The following is a 24,634-nucleotide window of genomic DNA, read 5'->3' on the forward strand; positions in this document are numbered from 1 at the left end:
AGCGAGACTGTGTCCTGGCGGCCGTTGGGGAACTCCACGTAGGCATACTGAGGGTTGGTGTGGAGTAGGCATACTTTGTCCACCAGGGGTTCCGCCTTGTGGTGCCGGACATGCCTACGGAGAAGGACTGGGCCCGGAGTTGTGAGCCAAGTCGGGAGCGACACCCCGGATGTAGACTTCCTAGGGAAGGCAAAAACACGTTCATGGGGTGTATTGTTAGTTGCGCTGCACAGTAGCGACCGAATGGAATGGAGCGCGTCAAGGAGGACCTGCTGCCAGCAAGCGGCTGGGAGGTTCCTGGACCGTAGGGCCAGCTGGACGGCCCTCCATACCGTCCCGTTCTCCCTCTCTACCTGCCCGTTTCCCCGGGGGTTGTAGCTGGTCGTCCTGCTGGAGGCGATACCCGTGCTGAGCAGGAAATGACGCAGCTCATCACTCATGCACGAGGATCCCCTGTCACTATGGATGTAGTCGGGGAAACCGAACAGAGCGAAGATGGAATCCAGGGCCTTGATGACGGTGGCAGACGTCATATCCGGGCATGGGATGGCGAAGGGGAACATAGAAAATTCATCGACCACACTAAGGATGTAGGTGTTGCGGTCGGTGGAGGGGAGGAGCCCTTTGAAATCCACGCTGAGGCGTTCAAAGGGGCGGGACGCTTTCACCAGGAAAGCGCGATCTGTCCATTAGAAGTGCGGCTTGCACTCGGCACAGACCTGGAGGTCTCTGGTGACTGTCTGTACTTCCTCAATGGAGTAGGGCAGATTGCGGGCTTTGATTAGATAGTACAAGCGAGTGACCCCCGGATGGCAAAGGCTCTCGTGCAAGGCACGGAGCTGGTTCACTTGTGCACTGGCACATGTACCTCGGGAGAGGGCGTCTGGGGGCTCGTTGAGCTTGCCAGGGCGATACAAGATCTCGTAGTTAAAGGTGGAGAGCTCGATTCTCCACCGCAAGATTTTGTCATTCTTGATCTTGCCCCGCTGCGTGTTGTTGCACATGATGGCTACCGACCGTTGGTCAGTGAGGAGAGTGAATCTCCTGCCGGCCAGGTAATGCCTCCAGTGCCGCACCGCCTCAACGATTGCCTGGGCCTCCTTTTCAACAGACGAATGTCGAATTTAGGAGGCTTGGAGGGTGCGGGAAAATAATGCCACGGGTCTGCCTGACTGATTCAGCGTGGCGGCAAGGGCGACATCTGAAGCGTCGCTCTCTACTTGGAAGGGCAGTGTCTCATCTACTGCATGCATCCCTGCCTTGGCTATGTCAGATCGAATACGAGCGAAGGCCTGTTGTGCCTCGGCTGCGAGGTGAATATGTGTGGACTGGATAAGTGGGCGGGCCTTGTCCGCGTATTGTGGGACCCACTGGGCGTAATAAGAAAAGAACCACAGGCAGCGTTTGAGGGCCTTGGGGCAGTGGGGGAGTGGAAGCTCCATGAGGGGGCGCATGCGGTCGGGGTTGGGCCCCAGTAGTCCGTTTTGGACTACGTAGTCGAAGATGGCTAAGTGGTCTGTGCGGAACACGTACTTCTCCTTGTTGTACGTGAGATTAAGGAGCGATGCAGTGTGGAGGAATTTAGAAAGGTCGGCGTCATGGTCCTGCTGGTCATGGCCGCAGATGGTGACATTGTCGAGGTACGGGAAGGTGGCCTGCAGTCCGTACCGGTCAACCATTCGGTCCATTTCTCGCTGAATGACCGAGCCCCCATTCGTGACGCCAAAGGGAACCCTAAGGAATTGGTACAGATGACTGTCTGCCTCGAAGGCAGTATAGGGATGGTCCGATTTATGGATGGGGAGCTGGTGGTAGGCGGATTTCAGGTCAATAGTAGAGAAGACCCGGTACTGTGCAATCTGATTGACCATATCAGATATGCGTGGGAGGGGGTACGCGTCGAGCTGCGTCTACCGGTTGATGGTCTGACTGTAGTCCACGACCATCCTGTGCTTCTCCCCGGTCTCAACCACTACCACCTGAGCTCTCCAAGGGCTGTTGCTGGCCTCGATGATACCCACCCGAAGCAGCCGCTGGACTTCGGACCTGATGAAGGCCTTGTCCTGGGTGCTGTACCGTCTGCTCCTGGTGGCGATGGGCTTGCAATCTGCGGTCAGATTGGCAAAGAGGGAGGGAGGCTCGACCTTGAGGGTCGCAAAGCCGCAAACGGTGAGGGGAGGTAGGGGTCCGCCGAATTTGAGGGTGAGGCTCTGGAGATTGCATTGGAAATCCAGGCCCAGTAAGAGTAACGCACAGAGGTTGGGGAGAATGTACAGACGGAAACGGTCGAATTCCACGCCCTGTACAGTAAGTTTAACCAGGCAGAAGCCCCGGATCGGGACAGAGTGGGAACCGGAGGCGAGAGAGATCTGCCGGTTGGCGGGATGGACCGCAAGGGAATAGCGCCTTACCGTGTCCGGGTGGACGAAGCTCTCGGTGCTCCCGGAGTCGATGAGGCAGGAGGTCACATGGCCGTTGACCAGCACCGATGTGGAAGAGGGTGCCAGGTTGCGAGGACGCGACTGGCCGAGCGTAACGGAGGCAAGTAGCGGGCGATCGGCAGTCGAGTCTGATGAGTCCGACAAGGAGCGGTAGCGACCCGTGTCCCCGCCCATGGAACGTACATGGCGGTGGGGGATGAAGATGGCGGCGCCTATGGAGCACACGTGGTGGGGGCGGCGAAAGATGGCGGCGCCCACTGATCACACGTGGAGTCGGGGAAAGCGGATGGCAGGGCCCATTGTGCGATCAGCTGAGGCGACGGGGGCAACGGGGGCGCGATAGCGGCAACCATCCGGGACTGACACACCGCTGCAAGGTGGCCTTTCTTGCCACAAGCTTTGCAGGTCGTGGTGCGGGCCGGAACAGCGTTGGCGGGGTTGGTTCTACTGACCGCAGAAGTAACAGCGGGGACCCCCAGGGAGCGGGGTGCGGCTTGCAGCGCAGGTGTAGTGCGCGGGGGTGGCTGCTGGGGGGGCCAGTTACGGGGTCCACGAGGGTTAGGATGGGTGGGCCTGGGGGCCGTTTGCGGGGTCCACGAGGGGTAGGACGGGTGGGCAGAGTGGCTAGCGGAGTTAGATGGCGCACTACGGGAGGCGGCCGTCATTGAAAGCACCAGAGTCTTTGTAGCCGCGAGGTCGAGGGCGGCCCCTTCCAGCAGTCGTTGCCGGATGGGGTCCGATGCAATGCCTGTAACAAAGGCATCGCGCATGAGTAAATCAGAGTGTTCTGTGGCTGTGAGGGCCCGGCAGTCGCAGTCTCGTACCAGAGGTATAAGGACTCTCCAGAAGAGGACAGCACGGTAGCATGGTGGTTAGCATAAATGCTTCACAGCTCCAGGGTCCCAGGTTCGGTTCCCGGCTGGGTCACTGTCTGTGCGGAGTCTGCACGTCCTCCCCGTGTGTGCGTGGGTTTCCTCCGGGTGCTCCGGTTTCCTCCCACAGTCCAAAGATGTGCGGGTTAGGTGGATTGGCTATGCTAAATTGCCCGTAGTGTCCTAAAAAAGTAAGGTTAAGGGGGGGAGTTGTTGGGTTACGGGTATAGGGTGGATACGTGGGTTTGAGTAGGGTGATCATTGCTCGGCACAACATCGAGGGCCGAAGGGCCTGTTCTGTGCTGTACTGTTCTATGTCTAAGTCCTCAATCGACTCACCCGGCTGCTGGACGCGAGTAGAGAGTAGATGTCTCGCAAACAGGGTGTTCATCGACTGTGCATAGTTCTCCTTGAGCAGTTCCATAGCTCTGGTGTAGTCAGGCGCATCTCAAATTAGCGGAAAGACACTGGAGCTAAGTCTTGAGTACAGGAGTTGTCTTTTTTGAGCCTCCGTCGGGGGAGGGTCCGCTGAAGAGATGTAGGCCTCGAAGACTGCAAGCCAGTGAACGAAGTCTTTCCTGGCGTGAGGCGACTGCGGATCCAGCTGCAGACGGTCAGGCTTGATCCTGATGTCCATGGTGTACGGAAAATCACACAGCAATAAATTGTGGTGCTAACAATTGCACACAAAGACTCGAGACATGTACAACCAAGGCTTTATTGCTGTGTGATGCTATTCCTCTGGCTGCAGCTGTAGAATAGGATCTCAGTGACTCGCACGCATATTTATATACAAGCTCCCTGTGGGCGGAGCTAGCCGGCAGGGGCTTACCGGAGGAACCTGTATTACAGGTACAGCCATACATCCCCCTACTGCAAGTACGCATATCTACAGTGGTTATATCACCACAGGGAGGCCATGCACAGGTGCCTTCCCCTGATCAACACACTTCTCCACTGCTGATGCCCAGCTCTTTAGTGTTGGATTGTTGGCTGCTGCCTCTATGGTGCTGACATTTCTAGAATTCAAATAAACTGTTGAGCTGCGTGGCTGGAATATGGAAATGACTTCTCACCTGCTCAGTTCCCCTCAGCAGCCATTGCACAGCTTCACAGTTTTAAAGGGGAGAGCTAAATGACACCCGTGTGACTTCCCACTGGGGAGTCGAGTAATTCTCTCATTAATGAGATTGAAATGAATGCAAATGAGGGTTAATGACATCCTCGCCATTTTTGGGTAAGAACCGGAACTCGCCATCAGGAGCCGACCAGGTACGTTGTAAACTGGTTCGAGCCTGCCCGAATCTTGATTTGGGCCTTTCCCACTATTTACCCGGCGTGCCCTGATCCATGCCGGGCACAAAGCAGTGGTTAAATTGTGTGCACAGTATCGATTTATTTATTTAATTTTAATTTTTATTTAATTATTTTAATTTGTGGGTTGTGCGTTTGCTGGCTCAGGGAGTATCCATTACCCACCCTTAATTGCCCTTCAGAAGGTGGGGGCGAGCTGTCTTCTTGAACTGTTGCAGTCCATGAGGTGTATGTACACCCACTGTGCTGTTAGGGAGGGAGTTCCAGGATTTTGCTCCAGTGACAGTGAAGGAACAGCGATATATTTTCAAGTCAGGATGATGAGTGACTTGGAGGGGAATCTCCAGGTGGTGGGGTTCCCAGGTATCTTCTAGATGGTAGTGGTCGTGAGTTGGAAGGTGTTGTTGGAGGAACCTTGGTGACTTACTGCAGTGCATCTTGTAGATAGTACACATGGCTGCTACTGTGCTTCAGTGGTGGAGGGTTTGAATGTCTGTGGAAGGGGGAGCAATCTGGATGGTATCAAGCTTCTTGAGTGGTGTTGGAGCTGCACTCATCCAGGCAAGTGGAGAGTATTCCATCACACTCCTGACTTGTGACAGGATCTAGGAGGTCAGGAGGTGAGTTACTCGCTGCAGAATTGATGTCAAGGGCATTCACTTTCACCTCACCGTGGGACAGTTCGGTGGGACCTCAACATGTTTAGGGGCTGGTTTAACTCACTCAGCTAAATCGCTGGCTTTTAAAGCAGACCAAGGCAGGCCAGCAGCACGGTTCGATTCCCGTACCAGCCTCCCCGGACAGGCGCAGTAATGTGGCGACTAGGGACTTTTCACAGTAACTTCATTGAAGCCTACTCGTGACAATAAGCGATTTTCATTTCATTTCATTTCACCTCTGGAATTCAAATCTTTTATCCATGTTTGGACCGAGGCTGTAATGAGATCCGGCACCAAGTAGCCCTGGCGGAACCCAAACTGAGCATCAGTGAGCAGGTTATTGTTGAGTAAGGACTGCTTGATAGCACGATGATTCATTGTGTATCACTGTGACGTTGGTGCTTAACCAGTCTGCGGGCCGTTCTCCCAATATCGATACCAGTGCCCAGATATTGATGATGGTTTATGTCTCTGCCCCTCTTTCAGGCAGCGAATTGCAGAACTCACATCCTCCGGGTGGAAAGAATTACTCCTCAACTCCCCTCTAAACCTGGGGTGTTCAGATCCTTTTACGAGGGGCTGTGCCAGGCGGTGCCCCCTCGGGAGGCGGGTGGAATGGACCGCTTTCTGGATGGCCTGGAGTTCCCAAGAGTAGAGGATGAGTGGGTGGAGGGTCTGGGGGCCCCAATCGAGTTGGGGGAGCTGATGGAGGCGCTGGGGAGCATGTAGACAGGGAAAGCGCCGGGACCTGACGGGTTCCCGGTGGAATTTTACAAGACGTTTTCAGATCTGCTGGGCCCGCTGCTTGTAAGGACCCCGAACGAGGCGAGGGAGGAGGGGGGGGCTCAGCCCCCGACGATGTCTAGGGCAATCATCTCTTTGATCCTGAAGCGGGATAAGGACCCCCTCCAGTGTGGGTCCTATGGGCCGATCTCGCTCCTTAACGTGGACGCAAAGTTGTTGGCAAAGGTACTGTCCAGAAGGGTGGAAGATGTGGTCCCGATGGTTATCCATGAGGACCAAACGGGGTTTGTGAAGGGGAGGCAGCTGAATGTCAATGTGCGGCGGCTCCTTAATGTTATGATGATGGCGCTGGTGGCTGGGGAGGCAGAAATAGTAGCATCGATGGATGCGGAGAAAGCTTTTGACAGGGTGGAGTGGAGTTACCTGTGGGAAGTGCTGAGGAGGTTTGGGTTTGGTGAGGGATTCATCAGCTGGGTGAGGCTGCTGTACAGCTCCCCAGTGGCGAGTGTGGTGACGAACGGGAGGAGGTCAGAGGACTTCCGGCTTTCTCGGGGGACGAGGCAGGGGTGCCCCTTGTCTCCCCTGCTCTTCGCATTGGCGATTGAGCCCTTGGCCATGGCGCTGAGGGATTCGAAGAACTGGAGGGGGATTGTACGGGGGGAGAGGAGCACCGGTTGTTGTTGTACGCAGATGATTTACTGTTGTACATCGCGGATCCGGCCAGGGGGGGGGGGGGATGCCAGAGGTGCTGAAGATACTCGGGGAGTTTGGGGACTTTTCGGGCTACAAGCTGAACGTGTGGAAGAGTGAGCTGTTTGTGCTGCACCTGGGGGACCAGGAGAGGGAGATAGGGGAGCTCCCGTTGAAGAGGGCGGAGAGAAGCTTTAGATATCTTGGGGTCCAGATAGCTAGGAACTGGGGAGCCCTGCACAGGCTTAACTTTTCGAGGCTGGTGGAACAGATGGAGGAAGAGTTCAGGAGGGGGGACGCGCTGCCGCTTTCGTTGGCAGGCAGGGTCCAGTCGATTAAAATGACGGTGCTCCCGATGTTTTTGTTTCTTTTCCAGTGCCTCCCCATATTGATTCCGAAGGCTTTTTTCAAAAGGGTGAATAAGAGTATTCAGGGGTTTGTGTGGGCGCGGAAGGCCCTGAGAGTAAGGAGGGTATTCCTGGAGCAAAGATGGGACGTAGGCGGTTTGGCGCTCCCAACCTGTGTGGGTATTACTGGGCTGCGAATGTGGCAATGATTCACAGGTGGGTGATGGAGGGGGAGGGTGCCGCATTGAAGAGGCTGGAGGTGGCGTCCTGTGTGGGTACGAGTTTGGAGGCATTGGTGACGGCCCCGCTTCCGCTCCCCCCGGCAAGATATTCCACGAGTCCGGTGGTGGTGGCACCCCTCAAAATTTGGGGACAGTGGAGGCGGCACAGGGGGGAAGTGAAGGCCTCAGTTTGGACCCCGATACGGGGCAATCACCGGTTTGCACCAGGGAGAATAGATGGTGGGTTTTTGAGTTGGCACAGGGCAGGTATCAGGCGGATGGGGGACCTTTTCCTCGATGGGAAGTTTGCGACTTTAGAGGAGTTGGAGGGGCAGTGGGGTCTCCCCCCTGGGAATGCTTTCAGGTAGATGCAGATTAGGGCGTTTGTTAAGCGGCAGATGGCGGAGTTCCCGCTGCTGCTGCCTAGGGGGGTGCAGGATAGGGTGCTCTCAGGGACGTGGGTCGGTGAGGGGAGGATCTCGGCAATTTATCAGATGATGCAGGAAGAGGAGGAGCCCTCGGTGGAAGAGTTGAAAGCGAAGTGGAAGGAGGAGCTAGGGGAGGAGAGCGACGATGGGACGTGGGCGGATGCCCTGGGGAGGGTGAATTCGTCCTCTTCTTGCGCACAGCTCAGCTTAATTCAGCTGAAGGTGCTGCATTGGGTGCACATGACTGGGGCCAGGCTGAGCCGGTTCTTTGGGGGAGAGGACAGGTGTGGGAGGTGTTCGGGATGCCCGGAGAACCACACCCACATGTTTTGGGCATGTCCGGCATTGGAGGGGTTTTGGAAGGGGGTGGCGGGGACTTTGTCCAAGGTGGTCGGTTCCAGGGTGGCGCCGGGCTGGGGGATCGCGATCTTTGGGGTAGCATCGGAGCCGGGAGTGCAGGAGGCGAGAGAGGCCGGTACACTGGCCTTTGCGTCTCTAATAGCCCGGCGTAGGATTCTCTTACAGTGGAGGGACGCGAAGCCCCTGAGCCCGGAGGCCTGGATCAATGACATGGCCGGGTTCATCAGGCTGGAAAAGATTAAGTTTGCCCCGAGGGGGTCGGTACAAGGGTTCTTCCGGCGGTGGCAGCCTTTTCTCGATATCCTGGCGGAGAGGTAGAGGGTGGTCAGTCTCAGCAGCAACCCGGAGGTGGGTGGGGGGGGGGGGGGGGGTTCGGTATTTGTTAAGGGGGTTTGTTTTGGCGACGGTGTGTTTGCTATTTTTTTTTCTTTCAAGTATTGTTATTAGTTATTAATTTATTACTTTGTATTGGGGGGATTTCTGTTTCTGTTTAGTTTTACACCTTGTTTACTTTAACTGTTGGGAGAAAATTTGTTTAAAAATTTTTTTTTAAAAACTCCCCTCTAAACCTTTCACCAATTGCTTCTGATTGACAATTGTCACTAATTACCAAATCCACACCCACTGCTTACTGCCCTCCCTGCTAATAGAATGGGTCCTTCCAATCCAATCGACCGTGGTTCTTCAGGCACCCCTAGTCGCCACATTCCGGCGCCTGTCCGGGGAGGCTGGTACGGGAACCAAACCGTGCTGCTGGCCTGCCTGGTCTGCGTTAAAAGCCAGCGATTTAGCCCAGTGAGCTAAACCAGCCCCGTATTGATCTACAGAAATAATGAGGAGGATGGAATCCTGCACCTTGATAGTTGTTTGTTATTTGTGCAGCCAATGTGTATGTGGAATGTGATAACCTTTCTTTACTGAGTTTAATGGCAGTTCAGTAAGTCAGAGTTGGCATTCTGGACAATGAAGTGCCTGTGGCGATTGATGGAATTTATGGAACAAGGAAATAAAGGTTCTGTCAGAAAGACCCAAATTCAGGCAGACATTAGGTGATTTCAGGAGTTTGAATGGAACATGAATGATGTGTAAGAGCTGAAAGTTGTTTGTGTAAATTTGTGTTTTGTATTTAAAGGAATAATAGTAGAAGCAATTTACCTATTTATTTTTAATACTTGAACTTAATATTTCTCCACTTGTGGCTGGAGGGCGGAAACGCCACAAGATGAATTGTGAAGGGACTGATTTGGGTGTGGGAGGTGTTGGCTGATAAACCTGGAATCCGATTGAGCAAGTTGTTCTCAGCAGAATCGTTCCAGGCAGCGCCAGAGCGGGGACATAATTCAAACCCCAGGCAGCATTCTGCATTCCCCGAGAATGGAGCAAGATCTGCCCGCTCAGGAGGAAAACAACAACTTTTAAAAGTCTGCCAGCGGAGTTTGAAAGGTCAGGATGTCTCTCGTTCTGTATCTGAAGAAGATCTCTAACCTGAACGGAAAGTATGACAGACAAATTCGGATTACATTCCGAGGTAAGGATCCGCGGTTCCTGCTCTCTTCCCTCTTCTGCCCGGAGTGAGATTAGGGCTGTTCTGTTTTTGCTGAAGGTATGTCTGCTGTTTGCTGACAGTTTGTTCAGGTGTCCGTGTGGAGAAGAAGCGAGGCCCTTCTAACTCACTTGCCAAAACATTCTGCAAGTGTTACTTGATATGCAGCAGTTTAAAAAAAAATTAGAGTATCCAATTCTTTTTTTCTAATTAAGGGACAATTTAGTGTGGCCAATCCACCGACCCTGCACAGCTTTGGGTTGTGGGGGTGAAATCCACGCAGACACTGAGAGAATTTGCAAACTCAACACGGACAGTGACCCGGGGCCGGCGAACCCGGGTCCTCGGCATCGTGAGACAGCAGTGCTAACCACTCCGTCACCGTGCCATCCCATGAGGCAGGAGTGCTAACCACTCCGTCACCGTGCCATCCCATGAGGCAGGAGTGCTAACCACTCCGTCACCGTGCCATCCCATGAGGCAGGAGTGCTAACCACTCCGTCACCATGCCAGCCCGTGAGGCAGCAGCGCTAACCACTCCGTCACCGTGCCATCCCATGAGGCAGGAGTGCTAACCACTCTGTCACCGTGCCAGCCCGTGAGACAGGAGTGCTAACCACTCCGTCACCGTGCCATCCCATGAGGCAGGAGTGCTAACCGCTCTGTCACGCGCCAGCCCGTGAGGCAGCAGCGCTAACCACTCCGTCACCGTGCCAGCCCGTGAGACAGGAGTGCTAACCACTCCGTCACCGTGCCAGCCCGTGAGACAGGAGTGCTAACCACTCCATCACCGTGCCAGCCCGTGAGGCAGGAGTGCTAACCACTCCGTCACCGTGCCAGCCCGTGAGGCAGGAGTGCTAACCGCTCTGTCACGCGCCAGCCCGTGAGGCAGGAGTGCTAACCGCTCTGTCACGCGCCAGCCCATGAGGCAGCAGTGCTAACCACTCCGTCACCGTGCCAGCCCGTGAGGCAGCAGTGCTAACCACTCCGTCACCGTGCCAGCCCGTGAGGCAGGAGTGCTAACCGCTCTGTCACGCGCCAGCCCATGAGGCAGCAGTGCTAACCACTCCGTCACCATGCCAGCCCATGAGGCAGCAGTGCTAACCACTCCGTCACCGTGCCAGCCCATGAGGCAGCAGTGCTAACCACTCCGTCACCGTGCCAGCCCATGAGGCAGGAGTGCTAACCACTCCGTCACTGTGCCAGCCCGTGAGGCAGCAGTGCTAACCACTCTGTTACCGTGCCAGCCAGTGAGGCAGCAGTGGTAACCGCTCCGTCGCCGTGCCGTCCCGTGAGGCAGCAGTGCTAACCGCTCCGTCGCCGTGCCGTCCCGTGAGACAGCAGTGGTAACCGCTCCGTCGCCGTGCCGTCCCGTGAGGCAGCAGTGCTAACCGCTCCGTCGCCGTGCCGTCCCGTGAGGCAGCAGTGGTAACCGCTCCGTTGCCGTGCCGTCCCGTGAGGCAGCAGTGGTAACCGCTCCGTTGCCGTGCCGTCCCGTGAGACAGCAGTGGTAACCGCTCCGTCGCCGTGCCGTTCCGTGAGACAGCAGTGCTAACCGCTCCGTCGCCGTGCCGTCCCGTGAGGCAGGAGTTTGACAGGGGTTGCTTCGGCCACCATTGCTCACCACACTGGCTTGGAAATATATCGCCGTTCCTTCACTGTCACTGGGCCAAAATACTGGAACTCCTTCCCTAGTAGGGCAGCACGGTAGCATAGTGGTTAGCACTGTGGCTTCACAACACCATGGTCCCAGGTTCGATTCCCGGCTTGGGTCGCTGTCTGTGTGGAGTCTGCATGTTCTCCCCGTGTGTGCGTGGGTTTCCTCCGGGTGCACCGGTTTCCTCCCACAGTCCAAAGACGTGCAGGTTAGGTGGATTGGCCATGATAAATTGCCCTTAGTGACCAAAAAGGTTAGGAGGGGTTATTGGGTTACGGGGATAGGGTGGAAGTGAGTGCTTGAGTGGGTCGGTGCAGACTCGATGGGCCGATTGGCCTCCTTCTGCACTGTATGTATGTATGTTCTATTTAATAGCACAGTGGGTGTACCTACATGACAGGGACTGCAGCGGTTCAAGGGAGTGGCTCACCACCACCTTCTTGAGGGGCAATTAGTGGTTGGGAATACACCCACATGACACAAATTAATAAAATAACACCCTGGGCTGACTCCTGATTGGCAGCAGGGCCCCTGAGTTATTCTAACACTGCAATTCTACTCACTGACAAACAAGGGCCATGCAGGAATCGGAGCCAGGTTCAAAAACAAAATATTGTGGGTGCTGGAAATCTGAAATAAAACAGAAAATGCTGGAAATACTGAGCAGGTCTGACAGAGTCTGTGGAGCGAGAAACAGACTTAAAGTTTCAGGATTGTGACCTTCAATAGTCTGCCCATTCCACAAACCTATCGATGTCCTGTTGCAATTGACTGATATCATCATCACTGTCTGTCACTCCTCTAAGTTTGGAGTCATCAGCAAATTTTGAAATATTATCCTCCATCCAAGTCATTTATATATAACAAGAAAAGCAGGGGTCTTAGTACAAACCCCTAGGGAACATCACCCTCCAGTCTGACTTGCTGCTTTCTGTATTAAGCCACTTTTCTATCTGAATCCCGTTCCATCCTATTCATACATAAAAAGCAAGAGGGTAGCCAGGGAAAGGGTTGGCCCACTGAAGGATAGGCAAGGGAATCTATGTGTGGAGCTTGTGGGCGAGGCACTAAATGAATTCACCAAAGAGAAGGAATTGGTGGATGTTGAGTCTGGAGAAGGGTGTGTAGGTAGCTTGGTCACCTTGAGATCCAAAAAGATGAGGTGTTGGGCGTCTTGAAAAATAGTAAGGTAGATAAGTCCCCAAGGCCTGATGGGATCTACCCCAGAATACTGAAGGAGGCTAGAGAGGAAATTGCTGAGACCTTGACAGAAATTTTTGGATCCTCACTGTCTTCAGGTGATGTCCTGGAGGACTGAAGAATAGCCAATGTTGTTCCATTGTTGAAGAAGGATAATCCAGGGAACTACAGGCCGATGAGCTTTACGTCAGTGGTAGGGAAATTACTGGAGAGAATTCTTCGAGACAGGATCTACTCCCATTTGGAAGCAAATGGACGTATTAGTGAGAGGCAGCATGGTTTTGTGAAGGGGAGGTTGTGTCTCACTAACTTGATAGAGCTTTTCGAAGAGGTCACAAAGATGATTGATGCAGGTAGGGCAGTGAATGTTGACTATGTGGACTTCAGTAAGGCCTTTGACAAGGTCCCTCACGGTAGACTGGTACAAAAGGTGAAGTCACATGGGATCAAGGGTGAGCTGGCAAGGTGGATACAGGGAGGAGATTGCAGAGCCTTTGTCCTTGATCTTTATGTCGTCATTGTCGACAGGCCGGAAGACTGGAGGATAGCAAATGTTGTCCCCTTGTTCAAGAAGGGGAGTAGAGACAACCCTGGTAATTATAGACCTGTGAGCCTTACTTTGGTTGTGGGTAAAATGTTGGAAAAGGTTATAAGAGATAGGGTTTATAATCATCTTGAAAAGAACAAGTTGATTAGCGATAGTCAACACGGTTTTGTGAAGGGTAGGTCATGCCTCACAAACCTTATTGAGTTTTTTGAAAAGGTGACCGAACAGGTGGATCAGGGTAAAGCGGTTGATGTGGTGTATATGGATTTCAGTAAGGCGTTTGATAAGGTTCCCCACGGTAGGCTATTGCAGAAAATAAGGAAGTATGGGATTGAAGGTGATTTAGCGGTTTGGATCAGTAATTGGCTAGCTGAAAGAAGACAGAGGGTGGTGGTTGATGGCAAATGTTCATCCTGGAGTTCAGTTACTAGTGGTGTACCGCAAGGATCTGTTTTGGGGCCACTGCTGTTTGTCATTTTTATAAATGACCTGGAAGAGTGTGTAGAAGGATGGGTTAGTAAATTTGCAGATGACACGAAGGTCGGTGGAGTTGTGGATATGCTGAAGGATGTTATAGGTTACAGAGGGACATAGATAAGCTGCAGAGCTGGGCTGAGAGGTGGCAGATGGAGTTTAATGCGGAAAAGTGTGAGGTGGTTCACTTTGGAAGAAGTAACAAGAATGCAGAGTACTGGGCTAATGGCAAGATTCTTGGTAGTGTAGGTGAACAGAGAGATCTCGGCATCCAGGTACATAAATCCCTGAACGTTGCCACCCAGGTTAATAGGGCTGTTAAGAAGGCATATGGTGTGCTAGCCTTTATCAGTAGGGGGATTGAGTTTCGGAGCCACGAGGTCATGCTGCAGCTGTACATAACTCTGGTGCGGCCGCACCTGGAGTACTGCGTGCAGTTCTGGTCACCACATTATAGGAAGGATGTGGAAGCTTTAGAAAGGGTTCAGAGGAGATTTACTAGGATGTTGCCTGGTATGGAGGGAAGGTCTTACGAGGAAAGGCTCAGGGACTTGAGGTTGTTTTCGTTAGAGAGGAGAAGGCTGAGAGTGACTTAATAGAGACATATAAGATAGTCAGAGGGTTAGATAGGGTGGACAGTGAGAGTTTTTCCTTGGATGGTGATGACCAACACGAGGGGACATAGCTTTAAATTTAGGGGTGGTAGATATAGGACAGATGTCAGAGGCAGTTTCTTTACTCAGAGAGTAGTAGGGGTGTGGAACGCCCTGCCTGCAACAGTAGTAGACTCGCCAACTTTAAGGGCATTTAAGTGGTCACTGAATAGACATATGGATGAAAATGGAATAGTGTAGGTCAGATAGGCTTCAGATGGTTTCACGGGTCGGCGCAACATCGAGGGCTGAAGGGCCCGTACTGTGCTGTAATGTTCTATGTTCTATGTTCTAGAACTGGCTAAGTCACAGAAGGCAGAGAGTAGCAATGGAAGGGCTTTTCTAATTGGAGGGCTGTGACTAGTGGCGTTCTGCAGGATTCAGTGCTGGGACCTTTGCTGTTTGTAGCATATATAAATGATTTGGAGATAAATGTAACTGGTCTGATTAGTAAGTTTGTAGACGACACAAAGGTTGGTGGAATTGCGGATAGTGATGAGGACTGTCAGAGGATACAGCAGGATTTAGATTGCTTGGAGACTTGGGCAGCGAGATGACAGATGGAGTTTAATCCGGATAAATGTGAGGTAATGCATTTTGGAAGGTCTAATACAGGTTCGGGAATAGACAGTGAATGGTAGAACCCTCAAGAGTATTGACAGTCAGAGAGATCGAGGTGTACAGGCCCACAGGTCACTGAAAGGGGCAACACAGATGGAGAAGGTAGTCAAGAAGGCATACGGCATGCTTGCCTTCATTGGCCGGGGCATTGAGTATAAGAATTGGCAAGTCATGTTGCAGCTGTATAGAACTTTAGTTAGGCCACACTTGGAGTATAGTGTTCAATTCTGGTTGCCACACTACCAGAAGGATGTGGAGGCTTTAGAGAGGGTGGAGAAGAGATTTACCAGGATGTTGCCTGGTATAGAGGGCTTTAGTTATGAGGAGCGGTTGAATAAACTTGGTTTGTTCTCACTGGAACTACGGAGGTTGAGGGGCGACCTGATCGAGGTCTACAAAATTATGAGGGGCATAGACAGAGTGGATAGTCAGAGGCTTTTCCCCAGGGCAGAGGGGTCAATTACTAGGGGGTATAGGTTTAAGGTGCGAGGGGCAAGGTTTAGAGGAGATGTACGAGGCAAGTTTTTTTACACAGAGGGTGGTGGGTGCCTGGAACTCGCTGCCGGAGGAGGTGATGGAAGCAGCAGTGATAGAGACATTTAAGAGGCATCTTGACAAATACATGAATAGGATGGCAATAGAGGGATACGTCCCAGGAAGTGTAGAAGATTTTAGTTTAGGCGGGCACCATGGTCGGCACGGGCTTGGAGGGCCGAAGGGCCTGTTCCTGTGCTGTACTTTTCTTAGTTATTTGTTCTATTCTATGAGTCCTGATTTTGTTAACCAGACTTTCATGTGGTACTTTGGCAAACACTTTCTGAAAATTCAAAGACACCCTCCACCACATTCCCTTCATCAACACTCTTTGTTACTTTATCAAAAACATCAATTAGATTAATCAAACACAATTTGCCTTTCATAAATCTGTGCTCCCTCTCCCTAATTCACTCAAAACGCTCCAAGTATTTGTTCATTCTTCCCTGATTCCCTGGGGTGGCATGGTAACAGAGTGGTTAGCACTGTTGCTTCACAACGGCAGGGTCCCAGGTTTGATTCCCGGCTTGGGTCACTGTTTGTGTGTAGTCTGCATGTTCTCCCCGTGTCTGCGTGGGTTTCCTCCGGGTGCTTCGGTTTCCTCCCACAGTCCGAAAGACGTGCTTGTTAGGTGAATTGGACATTCTGAATTCTCCCTCTGCGTATCTGAACAGGCGCCAGAGTGTGGTGACTAAGGGCTTTACACAGTAACTTCATTGCAGTGTTAATTTAAGTCTACTTATGACACTAATAACGATTATTATTGTTATTGTAAAACCTTACACACTGCAGATGTTAAACAGACCATCCTGTCGCTACTCAGACTGTCTGAACAGCCTTTCTTGAATTAGGGTATCACAGATACCACTCTAATCCTCTGATACCACCCCCGTTTCGAGGGGAGATTGGAAAGCAAACCCTTCCTTCAAGGCCTCTGGACCATGTGATATATTCCCTCTGAACATAGCCAGCCTTTCCACAACATCCTGACTATCTATTTTCACCCAATTCACTACCTTTACCATCTCCTCTCCACTTCTACCGTTATGGTCAGCAGCATCTTCCTCGGTAAACACCGATACAAAGTGCTCATTGGCAATGCAGATACCCGGGATGGGGGATTAGATACCCGGGACGGAGGGGACGCAGGGGGACTAGATATCCGGGTGGGGGGGGTGATTAAATACCCGGGATGGAGGTGGGCAGGGGGTGGTGGAGGATTAGCTCACCAGGATGGGGGGGGGGGGGGGGGGGGGGCAGGGGATTAGATTCCTGGGACAGGAGGAGGGGGGATTAGATGCCTGGGACGGGTGTGGGGGAGATTAGATCACCGGGATTGGGGGGGGGGGGGGGGGGGGGGGGGTAATGATCGCTGCTGGTAGGATTGTAAGGGGACTGAATACTTTAGGCCATGACATCCTGTCTCACCCTGCGAGCTGTGCTTGAAGGGATTAAATTCCCTGGGTAGCACGGTAGCACAAGTGGATAGCACTGTGGCTTCACAGGGTCCCAGGTTCGATGCGGAGTTTGCACGTTCTCCCCGTGGCTGCGTGGGTTTCCTCCGAGTGCTCCGGTTTCCACCCACAGTCCAAAGACGTGCGGGTTAGGTGGATTGGCCATGATCAATTGCCCTTAGTGTCCAAAAAGGGGTTATTGGGTTACAGGGATAGGGTGGAAGTGAGGGCTTAAGTGGGTCGGTGCAGACTCAATGGTCCAAATGGCCTCCTTCTGCACTGTATATTCTATGTTCTATAATTCAGTGAGTGAAGTTAGAGAATATCCAGGGGGCTTACCCAGGGTGGCCGTGTACCTGGATGACATACTCACCAGCAGGGCCTCAGCAAAATTACATTGGGAGAACCTGGCCGAAGTCCTGTGGCATTTTGAACAGGCCGGTATCTGCCTCTGCAGGGGGAAGTGCGTTTTTAATGCCCCCACAGTCACCTATTTAGGGAACCTGGTTGACAGGAGGGGGCTTCACCTGGTGGAAGATAAGATGCGGGCCATCCGGCAGGCTCCAATCCCTAAAGGCCCAACCCAACTCCATCCCTTTTTAGGATTTTATCAACTACTACCCCTCCCCACAAAGGGCTACCCTCAGGCAGGGTTTTTATACAGAGTAGTTTTCTCTGTATAAGCCTCTATGTGCCTCACCCCAATTACCGGGGGAGTTGATACTCAGCTGTGAAAGGGGGAAATCCCAAGGGGGTTATAACACCAGAGACAGTTTATAATGACACAGTGGAAGCAGATAGTATCAATTCAAGTTTAAATTGAAAAGATTTATTTCATGAAAGTCTCTGAGTGATTTGAGACTGGAGTTGTGCTGAATCTAATATGGGAGGAGGGACAGATGAATTTGATCTTGTGATTCCCGACATTCCCCACCTTGGGTTATTTTCCTTACCCAATGTCTGTTCTGTCATGCCCTCACTGATCATGAGGAGTCGGAGCAGAAGCAGGCCATTCGGCCCATCACATCTGCTCTGCCAGTCAGTAAGAGCCGATTGTGGCCGAAACTCCACTGTCCAGCCTGACCCCAATTTTGTTGACTCCCTCATCAATCAACACAGAGTTAGAGATTAATCACAGTCATTAGTCAGTAACTGCTTCATTGGTTTTACCAGGATGGCAGAAGGCGAACGAGATGGATCTGGGTCATTTTTGAATAACAATTCCTACGATGCTATATTTCAGTAAGATGGAATAAATATTCGTGTCTCAGGTAGGCTGGAGAGATTTGTCATTATTGTTGTGCAGAGTAACAGTTATAACCCCCTTGGGGGCCAAGGACTGTGCTCCATTGGGTTCCCCCTTACACAGCTGGGTATGACCCCCCCCCCCCCCCTCCCCTATAACTCTGGGCAGTTTCCCCTTAACAAGGGTCAATTACTCTGTATAAAAACCCTGACCTGGGTGGAGGGCTGGGATGGTGGCCGGTCCTGCTGGGAGAGGAGGGCTAGTTTTTGTGATTCTGTGCACACCACAGTTTATTTCTTCCCTACCGTGTGTTCCTGTTGACTCTCCCGTTCGGGTTTGACACTAACGTTTCTTCATCTGTTCTCAGGTTACACGCACCTGACTAAAAAAGTGAAATGTGAACATGAAGCTGTTTTCAATGAGGTAAGTGTGGTGTTTAAAACTTTATCATTCACCCACAAATCCCAGTAAAGAAACATTCATCCCATCCAAACACCAACTGACTACCGGTTCCATTAACCCAATACTCTGCTGTCACTGGGCTGTCCCTGCTGGACATGAAACACAAATAGACTAAAACTCTACAGGTTATAGTGAACTCTGTGGCTGAAGGACCTGGTTACAAAATATTACATTTCTTCCACAGACATGAACCAGGCTGACACTCTTAAAATGTAAACCTAGACTGTTAGATCATTACACCAGCAAAGGCACCCAGTACAGTCAGTACCTTAGGATCAGGAGCAGGAGTGAGTTGATGGTGTTTAAAGGTAGTTGATGAGTGGATCACACACCCGGGGCTGAAACTGGAACTGTTCCCAGTTCAGTGAAATATCTGGCAGTCCATTATTCAAGAAGGGAGGAAAGGATAAACCAGGAAACTACAGACCAGTCAGTCTAACCTCAATGGTGGGGAAACTATTGGAAGCAATTCCGAGAGACAGAACTACTCTGCATTTGGGAGAGGCAGGGATTAATCAGGAATAGTCAGCATGGTTTTGTTAAGGGGAGGTCATGTTGATTGAATTTTTCGAAGAGGTGACCAGGTGTGTAGATGAGGGAAATGCATTTAACATAATCTACTTGGATTTCAGCAAGGCTTTTGATAAGGTCCCATGTGGGAGATTGATAATGAAGGTAAGAGCCATGGGATCCAAAGAAACTTGGCAAATTGGATCCAGGATTGGCTGAGTGTCAGGAAGCAGAGGGTGATGGTTGAGGGGTGTTGTTTCTGACTGGAAGCCTGTGTCCAATGGGGTTCCGCAGAGATCAGTGTTGGAGCCCTTGCTCTTTGTGGTTTCTATAAATGGTTTTGATTTGAATGTAAGCAGGTTGATCAATAAGTTTGCGGATGATACAAAAATTGGTGGGGTTGTAAATAGTGAGGACGATAGCCTTCGATTACAGGAGGATATAGACGGGCTGGTCAGATGGGCTGATCAGTGGCAAATGGAATTCAATCTGAATAAGTGTGAGGTGATGCACTTGGGCAGGACAAACAAGGCAGGGAATACAGGATAAACGGCAGGACCCTGGGAAGCAACGAGGATCAGAAGGACCTTGGTGTGCATGTATACCCGTCACTTAAGGTAGCAGAGCAGGTGGATACGGTGGTTAAGAAGACATATGGTAGACTTGCCTTTATTAGCCGAGGCATAGAGTTTAAAAGCAGGGAGGTTATGCTGGAACTGTATAAAATGTTGAATAGGCCACAGCTAGAGTATTGTGCGCAGTTCTGGAATCCACATTATAGGAGGGATGTGATAGCCACTGGAAAGGGTGCAGAGGAGATTTACCAGGACATTGCCTGGGCCGGAGAGTTTGAGCTATGAAGAGAGATTGGATAGACTGGGATTGTTTTCCTTGGAGCAGAGGAGACTGAGGGGAGACATGATTGAGATGTAGAAAATTATGAAGGGCAGAGATAGAGTAGACAGGAGGAAACATTTCCCCTTGGTGGAGGGATCAATGACCAGGAGGCAGAGACTTCAGGTGAGGGGCAGGAGGGTTAGAGGGGATGTGAGGGAAAAACCTTTTCACCCAGAGGGTTGTGGGAGTCTGGAACTCGCTGTCTGAAAGGGGGGTGGAGGCAGAGACATTTAAGAAGTATTTAGATGAGCACTTGCGATGCCAGGGCAGACACGGCTATGGGCCAAGTGCTGGGAAATGGGGTTAGAATACTTAGGTGGTTGTTTTTGACCAGCGCAGGTGCAATGGGCCGAAGGGGCCTTTTCTGTGCTGTACACTGCTATGACTGACTCCATTGAAGCTGTGAGGCATTGCTGCAGCTCCTTAAAGGAAAGGTGAATTAAACTAACCATCATGGACTGTGTGGTGAAGGGGAGGGCTGAGTGATAACCCCACCTAGCAGAGAAATCTCCTTAACCATCTCTCCGCAACAAAATAGCTGAATTCCTCCTTTCCACAACACACCATGAATCATTAACAATGGGTGAAGTGAAACTTCAGTGGCTTATTTAGAACTGTTATTGCGTTGCTCTTGTCAGTGTGGCAGTGTATAAATGGATAGGAATTCAGTGACTACCTACTGTCGTTAGTGAAACTGGGTGTGTTTGTGCTGAAATATGTTTACACTTTACAGCACACGTTCTCAATATAGATAAAAGCAAATTACTGCGGATGCTGGAATCTGAAACAAAAACAGAAAATACTGGACAATCACAGCAGGTCTGACAGCCTCTGTGGAGAGAGAAGGGAGTGAACCTTTCCAGTCTGACAGATGCTGTCAGCCCTGCTGCGGTTGTCCAGATTTTCTGTTTTCTCAATATAGGTCCAGTTTGTGAATTGTGATGATGATGCTGTGAAGATCAATAGAGTTACTCAGAACATGTGTTTCCTTCTGGGTTTTAAAAAAAAATTGCTTATTGTCACGAGTAGGCTTCAATGAAGTTACTGTGAAAAGCCCCTAGTCGCCACATTCCGCCGCCTGTCCGGGGAGGCTGTGCAGTGAGTGGGCATCACCTCGGAATTATGCTGCAGCCGACTCCAGATGTTGCTCTGGTCCAATGTGCAAACTCCACACGGACAGTGATCCAGGGCCGGGATCGAACCAGGGTCCTCGGCCCCATGAGGCAGCAGTGCTAACCACTGCGTCACCATGCTCCCCCCCCCCCACACTTATCCTTTGATCCATTTGTATCGAGCGTTGGTGAGGCCACACCTGGAGTATTGTGTGCAGTTTTGGTGTCCTTATCTGAGGAAGGATGTTCTTGCTATGGAGGGAGTGCAGCAAAGGTTTACCAGGCTGATTCCTGGGATGGCAGGAGTGTCATAGGAGGAGACACTAAGTCGACCAGGATTATATTCACTGGAGTTTAGAAGAGTGAGAGGGGATCTCATAGAAACTTACAAAATTCTAACAGGATTAGACAGGGTAGATTCAGAAAGAATGTTCCCAATGGTGGGGAAGTCCAGAACTAGGGGTCACAGTTTGAGGATAAGGGGTAAACCTTTAAGGACTGAGGTGAGGAGAAATTTCTTCACCCAGAGAGTGGTGAATCTGTGGAATTTGCTACCACAGAAAGTAGTTGAGGCCAAAATGTGTAATTTCCAGAAGGAATTAGATACAGCTCTTGGGGCTAAAGGGATCAAAGGATATGGGGGGAAGGCGGGATCAGGGTATTGAACTTGATGATCAGACATGATCATAATGAATGGTGGAGCCTGTTGCCATCCATTATGATCCTGGCTGATCATCCAACTCAACAGCCTAATCCCGCTTCCCCCCATATCCTTTGATCCCCTTCGCCCCAAGTGCTTTATCTAACTGCTTCTTGAAAACATACAATGTTTCGGCCTCAACTACCTCCTGTGGTAACAAGTTCCATGTGGCGGACCAGGTCTGTCTCTGGAAGGGGTGGGTGGGTCAGGTTTTCCACTCCGGGTTGGATGTGAAGAACCGGGGAGTGGCGATTCTGGTGGGGAAAAATGTGTCGTTTGAGGCATCTGAGGTGGTGGCGGTAAGGGGGGTAGGTTTGTTATGGTAAGGGGCAGGCTACAGGGAGAGAAGGTGGTACTTGTTAAGAGGAAGAAGGAGGTCTATGTGAAGATGAGGCGTGAAGTTTCAGTTGGGGCGCTTGATAGTTACAAGGAAGCGAGGAAGGATCTAAAGAGAGAGCTGAGACGAGCAAGGAGGGGACATGAGAAGTCTTTGGCAGGTAGGATCAAGGAAAACCCAAAAGCTTTCTATAGGTATGTCAGGAATAAAAGAATGACTAGGGTAAGAGTAGGGCCAGTCAAGGACAGTGGAGGGAAGTTGTGTGTGGAGGCTGAGGAGATAAGCGAGATACTAAATGAATACTTTTCGTCAGTATTCACTCAAGAAAAAGATAATATTGTGGAGGAGAATGCTGAGACCCAGGCTATTAGAATAGATGGCATTGAGGTGCGTAGGGAAGAAGTGTTGGCAATTCTGGACAAGGTGAAAATAGATAAGTCCCCGGGGCCGGATGGGATTTATCCTAGGATTCTCTGGGAAGCCAGGGAAGAGATTGCTGAGCCTTTGGCTTTGATTTTTAGGTCATCATTGGCTACAGGAATAGTGCCAGAGGACTGGAGGATAGCAAATGTGGTCCCTTTGTTCAAGAAGGGGAGTAGAGATAACCCCGGTAACTATAGGCCGGTGAGCCTAACGTCTGTGGTGGGTAAAGTCTTGGAGAGGATTATAAAAGATACAATTTATAATCATCTAGATAGGAATAATATGATTAGGGACAGTCAGCATGGTTTTGTGAAGGGTAGGTCATGCCTCACAAACCTTATCGAGTTCTTTGAGAAGGTGACTGAACAGGTAGACGAGGGTAGAGCAGTTGATGTGGTGTATATGGATTTCAGTAAAGCATTTGATAAGGTTCCCCACGGTCGTCTATTGCAGAAAATACGGAGGCTGGGGATTGAGGGTGATTTAGAGATGTGGATCAGAAATTGGCTAGTTGAAAGAAGACAGAGAGTGGTAGTTGATGGGAAATGTTCAGAATGGAGTTCAGTTACGAGTGGCGTACCACAAGGATCTGTTCTGGGGCCGTTGCTGTTTGTCATTTTTATAAATGACCTAGAGGAGGGCGCAGAAGGTTGGGTGAGTAAATTTGCAGACGACACTAAAGTCGGTGGAGTTGTAGACAGTGCGGAAGGATGTTGCAGGTTACAGAGGGACATAGATAAGCTGCAGAGCTGGGCTGAGAGGTGGCAAATGGAGTTTAATGTGGAGAAGTGTGAGGTGATTCACTTTGGAAAGAATAACAGAAATGCGGAATATTTGGCTAATGGTAAAATTCTTGGTAGTGTGGATGAGCAGAGGGATCTCGGTGTCCATGTACATAGATCCCTGAAAGTTGCCACCCAGGTTGATAGGGTTGTGAAGAAGGCCTATGGTGTGTTGGCCTTTATTGGTAGAGGGATTGAGTTCCGGAGCCATGAGGTCATGTTGCAGTTGTACAAAACTCTAGTACGGCCGCATTTGGAGTATTGCGTACAGTTCTGGTCACCTCATTATAGGAAGGACGTGGAAGCTTTGGAACGGGTGCAGAGGAGATTTACCAGGATGTTGCCTGGTATGGAGGGAAAATCTTATGAGGAAAGGCTGATGGACTTGAGGTTGTTTTCATTAGAGAGAAGAAGGTTAAGAGGTGACTTAATAGAGGCATACAAAATGATCAGAGGGTTAGATAGGGTGGACAGCGAGAGCCTTCTCCCGCGGATGGAGGTGGCTAGCACGAGGGGACATAGCCTTAAATTGAGGGGTAATAGATATAGGACAGAGGTCAGAGGTGGGTTTTTTACGCAAAGAGTGGTGAGGCCGTGGAATGCCCTACCTGCAACAGTAGTGAACTCGCCAACATTGAGGGCATTTAAAAATTTATTGGATAAGCATATGGATGATAAGGGCATAGTGTAGGTTAGATGGCCTTTAGATTTTTTCCATGTCGGTGCAACATCGAGGGCCGAAGGGCCTGTACTGCGCTGTATCGTTCTATGTTCTATGTTCTATGTTCTATGTTAGTGTGTATGCCCCAAATTGGGATGATGCGGGCTTTATGAGGTGTATGCTGGGACGTGTCCCGGATCTAGAGGCGGGAGGTCTGATTATGGGGGGGACTTCAATACGGTGTTGGATCCTTCACTGGATTGGTCCAGTTCAAGGGCGGGTAGGAGGCCGGCGGCGGCCAAGGTGCTGAGGGGGTTTATGGACCAGATGGGAGGGGTGGTCCCATGGAGGTTTGTGAGGCCGAGGGCACGGGAGTACTCTTTCTTCTCCCACGTACATAGGGTTTATTCTCGGTAGACTTCTTCGTGGTGAGTAGGGGACTGATTCCGAGAGTGGAGGAGGCCGAATATTCGGCCATTGCAATCCCCGACCACGCTCCGCATTGGATGGAGTTGGAGATGGGGGAGGTTCGGGACCAGCGCCCGTTGTGGCGGTTCGATGTGGGGCTGTTGGCAGAGGAGGAGGTGTGCAGGAGGGTCCGGGCAAGTATTGAGGGGTACCTCGAGGTGAATGATACGGGGGAGGTCCGGGTGGGGATGGTCTGGGAAGCCCTGAAGGCAGTGATTCATGGGGAGCTGATATCCATCCGGGCACACAGGGAGAGGAGCGAGAGGAGTGAGAGGGA

At 51.2% G+C, this 24,634-nt stretch overlaps 1 protein-coding gene across 1 annotated transcript in view; it reads left to right on the plus strand.

Moving 5' to 3' along the window:
- Positions 1 to 9,354: 9,354 nt before the first annotated feature.
- The window catches only part of LOC119969776 (fer-1-like protein 4), a 427,310-nt gene continuing 412,030 nt past the window's right edge, over positions 9,355 to 24,634 (plus strand). Inside the window, 2 exon segments of the mRNA XM_038803853.1 lie at positions 9,355 to 9,604; positions 18,373 to 18,428. Of these exon segments, the coding sequence (XP_038659781.1) occupies positions 9,526 to 9,604; positions 18,373 to 18,428 (135 nt within the window). The 5' untranslated portion in view covers positions 9,355 to 9,525.

Source organism: Scyliorhinus canicula, chromosome 7 (genome assembly GCF_902713615.1).
Source record: "Scyliorhinus canicula chromosome 7, sScyCan1.1, whole genome shotgun sequence".
Classification (NCBI taxonomy): domain Eukaryota; kingdom Metazoa; phylum Chordata; class Chondrichthyes; order Carcharhiniformes; family Scyliorhinidae; genus Scyliorhinus; species Scyliorhinus canicula.